Genomic DNA, 18,931 nt, shown 5'->3' with positions numbered 1-18,931 from the left:
CCCACTGGAGCTTCGTCGGGGTGTGTTTTCTTCACTTTCTGCCCTGCGTTCTCGCGACTTCTGTGCTCGCGACTCGGAAACGGCCCAAAGATCATCCACTCTCGAGGGCCGTGCGATTGCGGCGCATTAAATGCCATCCTCAAGGTGCACCAGCCAACACGTGCAGCCTTCCTCGCGGTAGATAGTGAAATTTGGACGCCAGAGGAACTGCAGTTGCCGTTTTTCTCGCCGGATTCAAGGACCTGCTTGACGTGCGTGCACAATGTATTGCCAGCTAGCAGCTGATGCAGCGTTCTTTCCGTCCAGGCTGCCATTTATCACATACCGAAGTGCACATGAACTTTATCGCCCTGCTACGGCGGCTTCATTGACGAGCCCTATGAGCAACACCAATTGACTGCTCGTGCGCTGCGTGAACTGTTTGCTTATCTTAGCCCAGTGAATGTGGGCTGTCTGACTCGCTGTCGGTGTTCCCTGGACCTGCGCCAACGTGATGTGTGTTTTGGCGCTACTTTAGGGTGGGTTTCCATTTCTTCATCCGTTCACCCTCTTTCCAGCGACCTTCGAGGGTTTGCACGCGTTCAACCTTTTCGGCGCATCCTTTGAGAGGTGCGTGCCGCGTAGTAGTAAAAGCCCGCCGGGCTCGTGCTCTTTCTGCTCTGGGTGTCGGCATTTTGGCACATTTCTCCATAAAAGGCGTACAGCCGTTAAGCGGTGGTATTTACGCGTACCGATGCATTCACGGGAAAGGTGGCATTTTTATAACCCTCCCGAGGTGGCGCTTCATCAAAACGAAGTGTGATAGCGTGGAGAGGCGTCGAGAGATTAAACATACACCTGGCTAGACAACCGTAGGGCTTTAGGCAATCATTTCGTTGGGTGCCATTTCCAGCACGACGAACGATTTTCGTAAGTGCATTTAAGGACGCAATTATGGCTTGGTACGATTAAATTGTTTACATTAAATACAGGATGATTGAATTATTTCGAGAAGCAGATGTTCAAATGTTACTCTACCATCGTTTCTTAAAACGAGATATTTTGAGCTTTTGAGTATGAGTTGAGTTACGTTGATCTGCTTATTAAACCTATGATATGCAGCCGTCTGTAAAATCCGCAATACTACTGATTAATTGTCAATGACAAATAGTTTCCACAGATCATTCTCCTGAAGGATTGGCTCTATTGTGCAACACAGCAATAAGTCATGAAAGAGAACCGTTTCGATCTCGAGAATGACACGCATTTTCCACTCTGAATGAACTTAACGGCTGAGAATGATGAAAAAGAAGCTAACAACTAGCACCAGGAACGTTGAAAGATATAAAATAACCAACTCCGGTTGCCAACCAACAATAAATCATCCTTGATCACTGCAATCTGGTGTAAATCACTAGAGCTATCCGTGAAAAAAAAAACTCACCCACCGATCTCGAGTTCGCTCCTTTCCTGGGCTGCAAACTCCAGTGCGAGCCGGGACTTATCAATCACCGCTCATCGATCGAGAAGTGTAACATTGTAGCATCCATCTGTACAAACACACGCTCACTCGAAAGTCCCGTGGAGAGCCTGCCGACTTTGAAATCGATCTCCACCGATCGCGCGATATGCTGGGCAAGCCTTTTTTTGCCCCGGGTACGAATCAATCAATCGACTCATATGGCACGGTCAGCTTGCGTCCAGCACCAGCACGTTGTGGAAGGGAATCGCCCCAAGATAAGCTAGAATTAGAACGGACCACCTTTTAAAGCAGCCCCACGGTGGCTGACGGGTCGTGGGCACACCGTTGAGAAATGGCAAAGTTCTAGTTCTGCTGCGACCGGCTCCGAATTCAATAAATTTCGTCCCACAAACCACCGTTCGTATAAGGCCACGGACGATGGTGGCTGCGCATTATGTCAAATCGCACGGTTGCATTTGTCAACGTACACATAAATTCACGACCGAGCCCGCGCTTTTAATTGGTATGCACGCTGTCCTGCCGGAAAAGGCATTCCAAGCGGATTGAGCGTGCCAAATGCCACTCCAAACGGTCGCTAATCGCGAAGATTAGGAAGCTATTTAGCCACAGTTTGACACGCTTGCTGAAGCAACTCGAAAACATGCGGCACACCAAGCGTTCGAAAGACTTCCTGGATAGTGAGGGACTTGCGTGCGCCTCTCGAACAGGTTCTTGTTTGGTTAACGAGTCCGGCCTTAAAGTGTAGCAACAACCAGTCGCTGCAGATGCGACACCAGCTTGGCTTGGTGAGCGCGAATCTACGCCCCAGCCGATCGCCACCGCGTTCTTGACCTTTAAACGAAAGCGGTGAACGGATCCCAGTGGGTGCCTTGCCCGGACAGGATGTGGATCCTGCAACAGGCTCTCCTTGTGGGGTGGTTCTTGCACAATGGGGCATCATTTCGCCCGAAGGCCTCCACTGGACCGGCCCTCGATGCGACCGTAATTCTGGGCGCATCCGCTTAGTCCGTGGGCAGGAAAAGGACGGCCTAGGAAGGAGTCTCTGGGATGTTGGTTTTTGTGAGTTTTGTTTTGTTTTGCGCATCTGGGCATCCTACGTTGTGCCCTTGTCCGGTTTGGGAATGTCGGTAAGAAGCGAATGATGCAACGAGTGACTGACATTTCATCACAAGGCTAGCCAGTGGTCCCAAGCCGGCCCTGCAGCATCCGAGAATGCCAAGCACTGAGGAAGTGGAACATAAACGTTATCAAAGATGAAAATAAAGCAAAGAGTTACGGCAGGGCGCGTGCTTGAAGGCTTATGCGAATATTGCAGAACAATATTGAGGAACGGTATTGAACAGGATGAAAGAATAATTCAAAGTAACTAAGAAGATTTATTATGGCAGGTTGCAACTCATCATATTAAAATTTGTGAAATTCCTTCAATTTCTGTGAAAATTCCTTAAATAAAATTGTTGATTTCTTCACCAGTATGAAACTGATTTTATTTAAATGAAAAACTAGCATATTTATATTTTATTATTAAAACAAATAAATTGCAATAATTAACAAAGCAATTATTATTTGCCTCTCACTCGTCAATCCAATTACTCGTCAATTAGCCTTCTAAATCGCTATGTCACTCGTCAAACGTTACTAATAACAGTTTTACACAAATGGCTCTAAAATTATAGGAGTTAGAATCTTCCGGGGATCATTCAAGAATTTTTCAAATGGAATCGTATTCAATTCCATGTACAACACCTGTTTGATATTTAGAAAATACGAATAAGAATGATATTTCTCGATCATACTAATACATATTTGTGAAAAAGATCAGTAAAGATATAGTTTATTTTCCAAATGCCGAAAGCTCCATAAAAATGAATTAAATATTCTTTTCACTAACCAAGTAGAAACCCTTTTTGCGAGACAAAATCAGCAACCGGTGTGATTGTACTAACGACCGCGTGCCCTCATTCGAGCGCATCAGCATGCACTTCAGTAGCCATTTTTGGGGTCTCAGTTTCAAGCACGCTCCAATGTCACCGGGCAAATTACCGAAGATAGCAAAACAACTCCATCGCGCGGCCACGCAACCGGTCGAGCACTGTATTGCGCAACCGTCCGCGCGATCGTCTTCAGTGACACGCATTTCCTCTGCTGACGCCAAACAAACCGGTGGTACAATCGCACCCGGTTTGCCCTTAGCCGACGAACGGCCCGATTGCAGGCCGTGTCAATCATGGCCACTCGCGATGCAAATTGCACCGCATTGCATGGACACTGCAGCTGTCGGTGGGTCAACGATGTGTGGACATTTCAATGCACTCGGTGCCATTAGCCGGTGGCTTTGGTCGTTTGCCCTTGATGCTAGAATGGGCCGAAATATGACTCAGTCGTGGTTTCAGGCATTCACGTGGCGACGACAAAAAACACTATCAGTAAGATTATGAAGAATTCTGCAAAAAATTAACTATTGCAATGTACTACTTTGACAATCCGAGCGACAATCAGACAACTCCTTTTAAAAATACCAGTTGAAATGGATTTTTAAAACGCTTTTTAACGTAACTGTTTTTAAAAACAGCACATATAAGTTCCTTCACTTGTCATCGATTTAGATTGATCGATCAGAACACCTTGCTAGCAACACCCTCGCATGCCACTAATGAAAGTGAGCCAATGTTTGTTCAAGTTCAAGAATTAAGGTCTAGCCCAAGAACATCCACCGCCCTGCCATCACGATCATCGAAGCGCATCAAGCGCCTTACCCACTTTCTATTTGCCTTCATGCTACGATACACCGTCTAGAACGCCGTAGTATAATTGTTATAAAAGCAATGCTCAAAACGAAGAGTCATCATCAGTTTAGGAACTTCCTCGCAGGAACAGGTGCATCACTAACTCATCAATATGTGCAAGCTACTTCTTCCGTTGCTCTGCCTCGTGGCGTTCGTGCAAGGAGCTCACATCAAGCGACAGGAGACTGGCTACGAGCAGGAACCGCTCCCACTCGAGGAGATCGATGCGAGTAAGGAGCTGGGAGATAAAGCTGTAGACTACTACGCCTATCCGAGGTATCAATTCGAGTACGGTGTCAAGGACCCGGTGACGGGTGATCACAAAAGTCAGTGGGAAATGCGCGATGGTGACATCGTGAAGGGTGAGTAGAGAACTCGAGATGATGGTTCAGTACACATGTTTGATGGTTCCGTTTCGCTTCACCAGGATCGTACACTCTGGACGAACCGGATGGAACGCAGCGCATCGTGGAATATCGGGCCGATGATCGCAACGGGTTCCAGGCGATCGTCAAGAAGATCGGCAAACCAAAGCATCCCGAGCAGGGCAAGAAAACGAAGGTTGAGCAGGGTGGAGAGCAACACGATCACCAGGCTGTCGGCCAAAGCTACAGCAAGCTGAAGAAGTACAGCTGAGGCGTGACCTAGACACCCATGTACCAGCGGTAGGAATTAACATACCAAATAAAGCCATTCAATGGAACGCATACAAAGCTTTTAAATACGTGTATCGATTGGATGGTCGAGAAGGGTGAATAGTTTGTAAGGTGCCGTGGAGGAGCTGGAAGCCATTGCAATGACAGACCACCATTGGGACGATTAGTGCCGCTTGGCGTGGGTATTGAACGACAATCGACAACTGGTGGTATGCAATTATGAGCGAGGAATGTCACGCTGCGGTGGGCCGGAGATGGTGTCTTCATTTGTTGATCGGCATTGGCTTGATTCGATCTGCCTGTACCATAGAGCGGCTGAATTTTAATGCAAATAGTTTATTGTTCTCGAATCGATTTAGAATTGAATTAACCGACATTGCTCAGATTTTTTAGGTGAACCTAGTGAACCTTCCAGGACTAATCATTGAAGACTGTTTCAAAAGATCTGTAAGAGGCATTTTACTACGGCATAATATATTCTATTTTATGTCTGTTGAGCATACGTATTGAATTTTATTATCTTCTGATAATAAAAGTAAAACACCAGCATCTTCTCAAGTACAACTGTTGAATCGGGTTGTATATCATATTAGCTTAAATTTTGTGTTTGACAACAAAAATTGACTCAGGAACAAACCCGTTTATTCTTCATCGGGATATTCTTACACTTACGAAACTAGTACTACAACAGCATGTTATGAAAAAATCTAAAGACCTTAACTAAGAGAAACGATGATGAATAATCTTCCTCTGACTAAAGATGTTTTTACGCCCTCCAAGCTGCCACATGTGGGTAGCGACATTAGTAGTGCGCAATTACGCTAAAAACGTTTTGAAAACCCAGACCTTCCCTCCTAACTCGAGTAGTAGCCAAGTCGACGAAAGAAATAGAAGAAAAAACTGGTACCACAAACCACAAACAACACACCTGGCCACAATCAACCTGACACTAAACGAAGACGACCCAAGACCGTCACCTTTCGCGCTGAAGGGAAGCAGTCCTTCGGATGCGCTACCACCGCAGCTGCTAAGTGAAGCCCGTTGATTACTTCATTGTGCGCGGAATGGTGGTGCCCGAAACTCGTCTACCTCGCGCGCCATTCTCCAGTCCAGCACGACGCGAACCGTGCCGCATTCAAGCAATCTACGAGCGGGCGCAGATATTATCTCATATTTTATGTGTACATTGCGCATTGAAATTAAACGAAATCATGTACGCCACACTCACCAACACAGCACCGAGCAGCCCACCTGCGGTGCCTTGGCTCAGGCAGACGTCACCTCGGAGGGGACGCCAAGAAGCCTCCAAACACCCATCACTCGCCGGATCGTTCTCAGCGACGTGCTCTCTATCGCTCCACCAATGCCCGGTTGATTGCGTTCCATCGACGACGAACCCGGACCCCGACCGGCCAGAGATGCTTCTAGCGTTTGCCTCTCGCTCGCGGCCACCTAATGGCGCTCGATTCGCGGGCCCTTACCGCGGATCCTAATGGCCGTGGCGTGCGGTCGCGATCCTCACGCCGCACACACACCATCAACGGGCTGCGCAATTTCCTGCGCACTCGGGAGGGTGCGCATCGGAAAACCTAATTTTGTAGCGCTGCTCCAGACGAACGGCGGGCAGAGTTTCATCATCCATCGATCGATCGATCGGTCGGTCGCCAATCGTCGCTCCGGTTGCCACATCGGTGCATCAGCTGTCCCGGTTTAGGAAAGAAAGTCACCCTGGGTGCCGTTGGTTACATTATCAGACACCAGCCAACACCCTTGAATCAGGGGATTTTCCACCACGCTAGTGACGCGCAAGCAGAGACCCTAATTAGTGTTCCCGATTGGTGGCGTTGGTGGCGCAAAGCGATTGCGCGAATTTCGTGAACGTAGTCACGTCCGTCTGCCCTATTCGTGGACGCTTTTCTCGTGCCCGTGTGCAGAAGTTCTACCCCGTCGCGATTGCCAAGGTAAGTGATTATCACGTGCTCAGCGCAAGAAGTGAACCCACGGTGCTAAACCCTTGCGAGTGGCGGGCGGACAAAGAATAAAGTACGTGATTGATTGCTGCTGCAGGCCCGCGTTCATTTTTTCCTTTGGTTTGTTTCGGTTTTACGTCAACTTGGTGGTGAGAGCGTCCACGAGGCATCTTGATTTATGAACCCCGGAGTGATTGCAAAACGACAAACTCACCGCAGGGTGGCGAGTTTCCACCCTCTTTTCGCGAGTGGGGCATCTTGTGCGCGAAATCGGACACCGTGTCGCGGCAGCGAGTGAACTTTTTTGCGATGGGAGCAGGCCTTTATTTTTGTTCGAGAGTGCACGGAGAAACGCAAAAGTCACGGTGGATGAAACCCGAATGATGGATTATTCAAATAAAAAACCATTTCCGCGCGGTGGGAAAATGCCCGACTCACTGGCTCGTTAAAGTGTAATTGAAATTGTTCGCGAATGAGATGGAAAAGCTTTCGAGAGGCTCGTTTAAATTTCTCCCTCTTTCACCCAACCTCGACCGATCAGTTGTGGGTGATCGTCTGGGGCGGATGGGAAAATTGCTCAATCAATTATCCGGGCAGCGTTTGTTGTGTGATAACGGTCCGACGTGGGGCGCTACTATCGGTGGAAAATTATGACAAAAATATTAATCGACCGCTCGATGGCCAGTCGATATAAATGGAAATTTCCATTTTCACCAGTCATTAATCTCGCAGATATTTCACCGTGCCCGACTGGTTACGCCGCATTACGATCACCGCCAGCTAGTTGTGACTCATTAAGATTTAATCCGGAGCACCATTCGCTGTGAACGACCGTCGCGTGAAATTCACACGATTCAGTTGGGCATGGGTTTTTTTTGCGATGTGCCATAACGGTGCAATTTGTGCGAACTCTAACCTTTTTTCTTTCCTGCCTATGTCACCGGATGGAGAGTGAATGCGAACGCTGGACCACCTCCTGCTACCTTATTCGAGTATTTGATCGATGATTGACCGGCGTCAAAGTGATTCGAACCACCAATTTGTGAAGAGATTGGATGCACGATTGGGTTGGAGTGCTTCCTACGCCTAAATATCTCCATTTGGCTTCATTCAGCTCACACTCCCAAACGTGTCGAACCGTAAGCGCCGATGCCACCCGTCCCGCACAGTAGGAGCCTTGTTGTGAAAGGTGTGCTGTTCTCACGCTGAGCGCATATGGCTCACGATCGCTGCTACCGTAACATCTCTAAATATAGCTCTCAGCAACACATATATTAAGTAACCATCCGGAAACAAGATTCAGTTTGGTTGTCTTTAATTAGGAAGTTCTATGCGTCTGAAGACTTTCGCAATTCACGATTGAGAATACCGATTAGCTTACACATTCAAATATTTCAATACATATCAACAAAACTACTATACATCTAAACATCATTAGATCTATTGTATGCTTCAAAGGACAACCAAAAAATATAATTAAACACAGAATTACTTGTTGTGCTACACAGATATAATAAAAATCGACAAGAGACTTCAATGCTGTTACAAGCGACGAACCTCAAAATGAGCTTCATTTGCAACAATGTATGTGACACAGTCAAGGCACCGATAATGAATTATTCAATAGACACTAACTCGACTAATTTATCCTGCTACCTAAAAGCAACCGCCCAGCGCTTCCAATTAACACTAAACGCCCTGCTTTCCACGTAGCAAGAATCTGTGCGCTATGGAAGAACAATCCTTAACTCTGTTTAGCTCAGGCGTGCCCGGTAGGCAACGCCCTGTGGCGAATTATCATCATAAAGCCCGGTGAACCTTCGACGATAGGGTACTTAATCATAAGCACGAAGCCAGGTACCGATCAACACGGACGGCTCGACCGTACCGGTAAGCGGATCGTTGCATAAACTATTTTTATGGGATGTTAAGAAGATTTACGATGCATTTCGGCACAGCACGCTCTCGTGTCAGGAGTACTGTTTTTTTGTTTCCTTCACATAGGTTATTCTTATCACCTCTCAAGCCTCACCCACGCGCTTACCCGATGTCATCACAAGGCTGTTGGCTTCGTGATCGATAAGTGACGGCTGCCCTAGGTGTTGCGGAAAATTGTGGTGTATCGTGAGTGAATCAAACACTCCGACCGACGTGATTGTGACCGACGGCGGTCGATCTGAATCGGCTTTAATCAACCATCGACCGCGTTCTCCGTGGTCCACTCTCCACGAACGAAGTGGCGCTCCAATCCCAAGCCCAGTGGGCTGATAAATTGTTAATAACCCAGCCATAAAGGAAAATTTATTAGCCGCAAGGTTAGCGCTGGAGACGAAGTCCGACTAGGTGCAGCGCACCGAGTGATGGGGTTGCAATTTTGTGCACCTCGAGACCGGTTCCCTCGAAGTTACCAGGACCGCAAGCCGTCGCGTGTTGCAAGAGATGCAACCGGTGCGATAGCCTTACGACGGGCGGTGCCAAGTCGCGCAAAAGCGCGCCCCCGAAATGGCCGGAAAATGTGCTCAACCTAAATTTTCCAAATCGCTTCGATCCTGAATAGGTACTGCCCAGCGATATATCACACGTCGCTCGGTAGGATCTAGCCTACCAAGCCGTGGAAACCGTGATGGAAACCAGCATTTGGAGACGGCATGGACGAAGGTTGCACCTGCATTTGAACGATCTTTTGGGCACATCCACCTATGCATGCATGAGCCCGGCGGTATCTTGCTGGGAATACGAAGCGACGTACGATCGAGAGGTCGCACTTGCCTCAGTGAAGGTGAACGAATCGACTCAACGGCGTTCTGTAACACCTTATAAACGTGGACGCGAGTAGGTGCTATGTTGACCGATTTTCTGTGCAGTTTTCCCCTGCTATTCACCAGTGCTGTGCAATTTAATCGATGTGATCTTCAATCGACGCTCAATTAGCACCCTAATTTATATGCAAATGAAACGATCGACTTTCGAAACGATCGCAAAAAGCAGAACGCAATCGTAGAAAATGACAAATTGAGCAGCTCTTTCACATCAACCCGGTTTCCACTTATTTTTTTATGGTGATTCTCAAAACCACAGACACTTATTTTTCTACGATGATTCTCAAAATAATAGCATCGAAATTCAAATTTGCCTACTCTTATTTTCGCTCAAAATGTTCGAGACCAACTTAACACTACTTCGACAGGCTCTGATACCTCTTCACTCGTAAAGGACGAAGGAAGTTTCGGATTTAACAGCTTAAAAAACGCCTCACGCTCGATTGCGACAACCCCGAAACGCCACGACCCGCATGCGATAATCTGTGATCTTTCTCGTGACCTTTCCACCAGTTAACCCTGAACTGCCGGTAGGGTGGAAGCTCTCTTAACAGCCGGCCGATCGGCGAAGCAGTTTAAAAATTAATTATAACGGTCTAATTTGCTGCACCGAATCGGTATTGTGATGACCAGCGCCTTTGCAAGGAAAGACGCGCTCGAGAAGAAGTCAGACAAAAAAAAAGAACCACCAAGCATCCTCTTAATCCGATGGCCTTCGTCCATCCCAGCGGACGTACATTGGCGTCGGACGATGCGATACGCTTGAGATGGGCTGAACCGAACCGACTTGAGGCTCCCGAGGCCCTGCAGAGAGTAATTAACATTTGCGATGATCGCTCGCGACCATAATGGGGATGGGGATGGGGCTAGGGCACCTTTTTCGAACACCGTGCAAGTAACGCACACGAAAAGATCACAACTTTACGATCAATCCATCATGAACGCCCTAAGGTGCGAAAAGGGTTCGTGAACTCGGGGGCGCATGCATACCGCGCTTATAGCATGACAAGCCTGTAGTCATAGGTCAGCAAAATAGCGATGCTGATGATTATCAATAAATTAACGACCCTTATGGGCGTTGGTACGTGGCTGCGAAAGTGCATGCCATTGGACATTGCTTGGGGAGTTACGAAATAGGATTTTAAAGCAGGCAAATGGATTTGAACAAAATTCATAAAGCTTTGAAATTTTGGTTTGAAATTTATGGTTTTTTTTGTCGGATGACAAATGACTCCTATTCCACAAAGCCAACCACGCGCTGCTCTGAAACTTCCAATTTCTTTCGAAGCTATATTTCTTTTACCTAAATGGTGCACGCGTATGCTATTATCGTAACAGCATCTATCAATTTGAGGTCCAAAAAAAGAAGCCGCTCTCAAAAGCAGCTGATCTGCACACAATACACCAAAATGATATGTTATTTGCTTGTCAAACTGAACAAAATACTGCGTCCCAACCACGGTGTGAAATGTATTCTTCGGCATCTCCACCAAAACCACGCCAATGGAACGTGAAGGTCAGCGTGGTGCGGGATGTAAATATTTCACGAAATCAATTACACTCTCGAACGATACATACGCAGCAATACAGCCGCGCAACGTAAACGGTTTTATGGCGTAACCGCCAGCACGTCTCTTCGCTGGGTGTGACATTTATGAGATCGCCCTTGGAATAAACTTAACGGAAAAGCGGTGGGATGGAGTAGAAAGAAAAGCTACCTTCTGCTAGCCGCTACCTTCGTCATAACCTGATTTGCATGCGAAGAAACAATACAACTGTGAATTGTGGAGTGAAAAATGCGAGAAAAAATAATAAACGGGGACGGCAAATGGGTGGAATATCGGCATCGATCGCATCAGATCTCGAGCGCAGTCGTACCGGTTGGAAATTGGTTCATCCCTCAGTTGCGAGCCTACAGCCATCGAAACAAGCACCCAAGCTTGATTTACACCTCGTTCCGAAGCCACGGGGATTGTTTTCATTCCCTCTTCTCAGGTGCGCCGGTGTTAAGTCTTGTAAGCCCGGTGTGCGATTACCCTTGAGCGGCTTATTATTTCGCACATGACAGCGTCGGTCACCTCAATGCCAAGTTCAAGAAACGCGATGATCGTATCGCGAACTGCGCTGGCAGGAAGCGAATCGCGAAATGGGAAACGATTCCAAACCCCGGGGGAACTCGAAAAGGTGGCTGTCCGGATCGGCGGAAAGCGAGACGAGGACTCGTTGGCTCTGTAACGAAGCAAGAGTGATGGGTTGGAATTAGGAACGGACCGAGAAACAAACGCATCATTAGTGATTCACCGCTCAATGCTTATAAATGCGCCACGAGCGACAGCAAAAACGAGCGCGAGTGTTCCGTTTCCTCGTGTCACTGGCAGACGTTGAAACCGGTGGAGATGAACCCGCCGAGGGCCACATTGAAGAAGACGTTCATCAATGTCGACCGTCTGTCGGCTCTAAGCGAGGCTCGATACATCCTAATAAGCCACCGTTTGGCGGAGGGATCGCGAGAATGAGGGAGAAAAACCCATCCTCCCCAACCGGTTGTTCCGTTTCCTGTAAACAAACAATCGCTCAAAATAGCACCTTTTAGCGGTGGTCGAGGTTCAGCAACCTGCGAGGCATCGTGATGGCGCTGCGGATAGATCTAAGGGCTTGCGAGCGGTGGCCAGCGATCAATCAGAGGCTTTTTTTGTGTGCTTGCTGTGCCGGTGGGCTTAAATTAGCACCGAGCAGATGGGCTTCGTCGATGATGAGAATCAGGATAAGTACGTCGTGACGATCGCAATTCAACGCAAGGTTTAAACGATTTTCTCGTACAAAACCATTTAGAAACCGTTAGAATGAATCACGAGCTCGAGAAGTTAGCGTTCTTGGACTATGAGGAATTAAACTAAATAACTTACAAATTGTTTTAGTTTTTCATAGTTCTAATACAAATATTTTCATTTATTGAAGAATATTTATTCATCCTAGTGAAGGTCTTGCGAGTATGTCATCGCAATCAGAAGGATGTGTGCTCTAAACTAAATAAAACTACATGCAAAGCTCAAATTTGTATAAATCCGTTTTCAGCCAACTTCCACATTTCAGGAAATACGGATGGTGAGCACGCTTGTGTAATAACTCAATGACTGTATGCGGTATTGAGCCATAAAATAATGAATCATGCCTTTGCTTTTGATGCGAATTTGGAAACATTTTACCACGCAGCAACTAGGATGTTTAAATAATTCATTGACCGTTCTGGTTTGGTGCTCATTCTACAGTAAGTGAATCATTCCCAGTGTTCTACAGTTTAAGTGCCGCGAAATAAGGAGCTCCAATAACGATGCCGTCGCGTTTGTGAAATCAATTTAATCGGCTCAAGTATAAAAAAACACAAAAAACACCAAACGACTGAACTTTTGGCGATCGATCATTCAAAAACATATTCTGGAAGCATTAGCAACTCGCCAGTCGGAAGCGGGATAAATACCTCTTCCAAATGTCAGAACCATTTCGAGCGACCTACGCAATTTCAGCAACAGGAATTTGATCCCAGGCTTGTTTGGGCCGTATGGAGGAAGGATTTTTTGGGCACTTCTTTGCGCGCTTCTTACCATCCCGGGAAGGTGACAGTGCCTTACGTGGCGACTTAACGAGTGGAATTAAATATTTAAATTGAATAACACGACAAACGGGCTCCCGCGACGCTCCAGGCGCAACGTAAACAGACGCGGATAATCGTGGTTGCTCTCAACACGAGCAGCCATCGAGATTCGACCGCAAAGTTCGTGCTGCGGCGCAAATACCAAGGTCAATGCCTAAAACATTCAGGAGCAAGTGAACGGAACGACGCACCGAGAGGTAAATGACACACGTCTTGGCCGCGTGCGAGTCTTTGAACTTTAACGAGCCCGCAAGCGACGAACGGTTGGCTGCCATTTTGGTGGTCTTTCTGAACGCCCGGTCCGACGGCATCCCGGGCACGTGCCTTTTCGGCAGGAAGGAGAACATTTTTCATCCATTTATATCGCCATTGTTCGCCCGCGGGTGGAAATTGCTCGCCATGGCGAGAGAATCGATCGTCATTCGCGTATGATTAACGCACGATGATAATATCTATCGTTGATCGTGCTTATTTGGAGTGTTCTATCGAGAGCCGGTTCTTGTTTCAAATATGTTCCATTGCCCAATACCATAGAATCGGGGAGATTAATGTTAGACTCGCCTTCGAAAACATCTTATCGAATCACAACCCACAAGTCGATAGCAAGCGTGCCTCGGATGATGAAAATTAATCTCCCTCTAAACCAGCATATTCTGCGTATTTCGTTTCAGATGAACCTGTTCCCGTATGCTGGTTGGGTCGGGTTTGTGGTCCACCTTTTCGTCCTGCTGACAGCCGGGGAGCATTTGGTCGAGTTCGTGTCGAACTACCAGCAGCAAGCCGAGGTAACGCGATAGACAAATGCTGGGACAAATTACGTATCAAATAATAATTAAGCTACAAGTGCGTCCATTTGCTGCCCTCCTGGCGCACCTGATACGGCGTGAAGATTTTTCCCCACGATTACCAACAGCCAGAGCTAGTGGATTTCTGAACGACTTTACTCAACCCATACCAGCCTCGGGCGGGCCGCATTTGTGCCTCTGCACTGGTAATAAATCAAACCGGGTGGAATGGCGCACGTAGGGGTGAGCGAAAAAGTCTCAAAATACCTTAAAAACCGGCATGAAGGCTCAGATCAGCTGCCCGTGGTGAGCTTACCGTCGAGAATTTACGACGCCTAAATTACTTTCAATTAGCGAAAGTGTACATATCTTCACGGTGGACGTGAGGAAAAGCGAGTTGGAGAGGAAAAAGAGCTGAAAATGCTTGCGGCCGTTACATGGCTGAAAGGGCTGGATGAATTCACGTAGTACATAGGACTTCGATCTCAAACGTGGCCAGAACTCGCTACTGGCGGTCAATTTGCGTGCCACAAATACCCAACGAAGATCGGTACTTATGGCACTAATAAGCCGGCCCCTCGAGCGGGACATTTCGCGATCAGCAATTATTATTTCAATTAGGAAACGAAGCTCAACGATAATGAAGCATAGCTTACGAAAGGACATGGGTGTAATGATTTTGTCTTTGCTATTTTGTTTCTCATCGCCAGATTGACTACTCATTTCGGTACTATATCGATCATCCACCTTCCGGTGTGTCGTTAGATCATTGGGAAAACCGAAAGGGCGATCACGTCCACGGAGGATATGGTGTCCTTGAGCCGGGAGGATTCGTCCGAACGGTCCACTACGAAGTCGAGGGTGATAGTGGTTTTCGAACGGTGATCAAAACAACAGCACCGGGTAAGTTGCAATACCATTTTGAGAATCCTTTTTCATAACTTAAGCACTATTTGGTTTCTTATTCCCACACAGGAAGCTCCCAGCAATACAACATTCATAGTGGTGGCCGAAGGGCACCACCTCCACAGCCACTCTGGAATACCAAACCAGTGGCCTTCGTGCAGGGAGGCCATAAATCGTAGCCCTTACTCATTGGTTTGAAGGTGCATTCCTTCCTTCACGCGATTCCATCGCGGCGTCGGCTTTGTTCGAAAAGTATGGGCGTGCGAGAAAAAAACGTCGAACCCATCCGATGCAACACGGCCACGGCGTGACGCTGACCAGTGTTAGGTGATAAGTTGTATATGTTTATGAGAGCGCAAAAATAAATTTGCATTTTACCAATACCCGAAAATGAATCTGATCCAAATGAAACTACTATTGTCCCGGTTTCGAAGTGTCCCCCCAGGGCAGAAAGAAACATGTCGTCTTGTGATTACGGTTAGACGTTTATCGACCATCGATGATTTACATATGTAGTCGATCATTATGCGTGGAAAGGTAAAGGTCGCATTCTGTGATTTATCGCCCAAACTTCCGATGGTTTGCTCAACCTTGGTGAGGCTGGGAATTAAACGGTTCGACATCAACGATCATCTCAGAAAGAAGGTGCCATGATTTTTGGCTAGTTTTTATAGGTGCATTAATTTATTATTTGGTAAGTTTTTGCTATCCAAAAGCTTACTGAGAGCTTAGAGACTAATAGTAATTACATTTCTAATTGAAACTTTCTTACATCACGTACCCTTCAATCGTTAATCAGTAATGAACGAACTTGACAGCGATCTAGCTTTTTGTTATTTTAAGTGATCACACAAAATCGAAAAAAAACTCCAACCTACGATCAATCGTGCCATCAGAAAAGCCAAACGACGTTCAAAAACCGCACAGATCTTGAACTGATTTTATTAATGCTTACATTTTGCACTGTTCATCTAAATTCTTCATTCTAGCCGCTATCAGATTGTACAAGCATTAAGTTCAAGGGCATCCTGGCTACCAAAACCACTTAAAGGTTCATCCAACTCCCGCCACGAGAGAAACGATCAAACGATAATGGGAAACACATCCATCGCACCAAACCAAACCGTCATGCTACGACGAGCGAATGATCTTTCAAAAAGGGGGAAATGGAGAGAAAAAAACAGAAGCTGCTCGAAAGCTCGAATGCTGCAAACGAGCTTTTTAATTTAAAAAGCGCCATTCGTACGACTCATTTACTGAAGCTTTTAGTGAAATGGTAGTATCTTTTATGGCAATAGAAGCTCGTGAGGGGATATTTGGTGCTTTTAAAGCTTGAACGCTAGAAACCCTAGATCACTTTGGGGTGTTATCTACTTTGTGCATGGTATAGCGAAGTTTATCAGGAGCATTTACTATTTTACATGAGCATCTAGTTTTTATTTCATATAATTGCGATTAGTAGTCTCACGATTGACGGTATGACATTGAAAATTCCCTTTCAATAATTGTCATGTCAGTCTTTTTATGCATATTCAACGATTATTGTTTTCGGAATAAGCTCGATTTCCAAATTTAATGAAAATACTTTGGTTTTTGATTTTATCTACAAGGCACTGGTTTCTACATTTATATTAGTTCAGTTTGTCAAAAACTCTTCTTCATATGATTTTAAAATTAAAAAATCATGAACTTCTTTCGTAATGTTACTTTCCATTTCATATAAACACCGCAAAAAAAAATTGTCATCTGTTGTCACATAATCAATTGTTACAAAGCAGTTTGAATAAAATGCCAGTCGGGATACACCATTATGCAATGACCGATGCACATCGGCTACTCCAGGTCCGGTTTCGATTGTAGTTCGTCTTCGGGAAAACAATGGAGCCAATCGGCATAAACAGCTTCGGCAGCGGGTCTGAATATAAGAAAAAAGCTCCCAAGTCAAGAGCGCGCCTCCATCAAAAGAAGGGAAAACTCTCACTCTCATTAATCAGAGCCAGGCTAACACCTAAGCTAGCTGTATCAATCGTAAACCGAGTGCCTCTCGAGCCTCGATCCAAGAGTCTGCAATCCCGTAGAGAAAAAGGGCAACACAAATGGAGGAGAAACATAATGCCCGAAGAGTAGAGCAAGCAAAACGGAGCACGAGTGGAGCGAAAGAAAACTAATAGCACATGAGCGAGTTCGAAGGAGGCGCGCTTCAGCAGCATCGAATTCAAGTTCAACATAATTTTCCTCACTTTCAGCTTCATTCGCGAGCACGCGCGCAGGTTCGCGCTCGGCCGCACTTATTGCATCAATCGTGAAGGCTCCATTTTTTTCTTTCTTTTCCTCTCTCTCTCTCGCGTACATTTTTTCTTTCTCCCTCCAGCTATTCAAGCACAGTGGAGCACGCTTCTCCGACCAGATGTAGGTCAGTCGCTCGGCGCTGACGTAGTTTAGGCCAGACTCGAAGATCGGTAGCATGCCGTATCAGGCACGCGTCGGTCGCGTTTGTTTCCGCGAATTGAATTAACTTGGCTCATTGACTACGCAGTCGCGGTATGGTTTGATTGTGTTAAGATATGCAAAACCCCCGTGGACCTTTTTGATGCTTGGTTCATTGAAAACATAGGCAAAACATGAAAAATGCCTCTAATGAGTGTTGGGTGCAGACATGCTACGTCCTTCTGACTAATTATGTTGCAACAACGGTTTCAATGGCAAAGTACCGTTACTCATTCTTGGAACGAATAACGTACAAACTATGCTCTTCATGCCCTTTTAACTAATATTTTTCAATAAACTTTATTAGAAAAAATCAATGTCCAAAATCCTACTTTTTCCATGTTATTTTTCAGCTTCTGCTTTGTTGTGAAGTAGAAGTAGAGCAAATTGTGCAATACTTATGAAGAAATTATAGCACCACAACAATGACTCCATACGGCTCTACGAACTCGAAAACGGTTGAAATCTTTTCCCAATTTCACATCATCGCTAATATGCTCCACAACCCTTAATTTTCCAGCGTTGATGCCCATCCTTTCCTCACAAATCGTGGCTCTTCCTCGTTTAACTCTTTCATCAGACGCGCGAAATAATACCCATGTACCCCAAAACGCGCAATGCCACACGCACGACGGTCCAGCACCACAATCGATCAGATCGAACCACGTGCTTGGCCCGAGTTCCCTACGCAATGCGTACCTCTAAGGCAGAGTGGGAAATCAGCGTGAAGAGCATATTACTTGCTCGCTTGCGAAAATCAACCACCACCGTTTACGATCCTCTGAGGCAAAACCGAGTATTAATGTGTCATCCGTGCGAGTAAAAATCATCGCGCAGAAAAAAAAAACTCCACCTCCTATCCGACCACTCGATACACAGCATATTCGTAACGAAATAAACCGATCAATCAACCCGCGGCCACTCGCAGTAATTAGGGTGGCGATTTTTCCTCCCTACAGTTGATCCACAACACGGAACAGAGCCCTTGCCAAACAGTGCAGGAGGTCGCCTTCGCAATAGTACGCCACCGCAAGCACCACTGCGCTATTGGATGCCGTGAAAAACGTTTCCCGATGTGTCACACGAGCACATGCACCGGTTCGCTAGCATACGTTCGTGTCACCCCACCCAAAGGAGACAAAAATCCTGCCATCAAACGGTGACGAAAAAATGACAACCACTGCCCTAGTGGCCGCCAAACGGCGACTGGCATAAACCTTCGATGGTCCCTCCGCCTGGGAATGCGGCACACTTTTCATTCGTCTTCGATGGTTTTTCTCTCTCTCTCTTTCTTCGAGATCGCGCTTTTTTTTCCTATGCTGCCTTTGTCATGTTGCGCTAATCGAGCATCGAACGGCGACGCAAAGACCCATGCTACTTGCATGCCGGGTGCAACCTGAACTCATTT

The 18,931-nt window shown here is 46.4% G+C and overlaps 2 protein-coding genes across 2 annotated transcripts; both read left to right on the top strand.

Moving 5' to 3' along the window:
* Positions 1–4,360: 4,360 nt before the first annotated feature.
* Positions 4,361–4,884, top strand: LOC128727787 (cuticle protein 8-like). Its single transcript, XM_053821729.1, has 2 exons — positions 4,361–4,610; positions 4,676–4,884. The coding sequence occupies exons 1-2, from the start codon at positions 4,361–4,363 to the stop codon at positions 4,882–4,884; spliced, it is 459 nt and encodes a 152-aa protein (XP_053677704.1).
* A 1,948-nt stretch (positions 4,885–6,832) lies between these two features.
* On the top strand, positions 6,833–15,251 carry LOC128727788 (cuticle protein 8). Its single transcript, XM_053821730.1, has 4 exons — positions 6,833–6,865; positions 14,017–14,130; positions 14,841–15,033; positions 15,106–15,251. The coding sequence occupies exons 2-4, from the start codon at positions 14,017–14,019 to the stop codon at positions 15,213–15,215; spliced, it is 417 nt and encodes a 138-aa protein (XP_053677705.1). The 5' UTR covers positions 6,833–6,865; the 3' UTR covers positions 15,216–15,251.
* The last annotated feature ends 3,680 nt before the right edge of the window (positions 15,252–18,931 follow it).

The sequence above is a fragment of the Anopheles nili genome, chromosome 3 (assembly GCF_943737925.1).
Source record: "Anopheles nili chromosome 3, idAnoNiliSN_F5_01, whole genome shotgun sequence".
Classification (NCBI taxonomy): Eukaryota; Metazoa; Arthropoda; class Insecta; order Diptera; family Culicidae; genus Anopheles; species Anopheles nili.
Note: the sequence above shows the minus strand (reverse complement) of the source record. Positions and strands in the feature narration are given on the sequence as shown.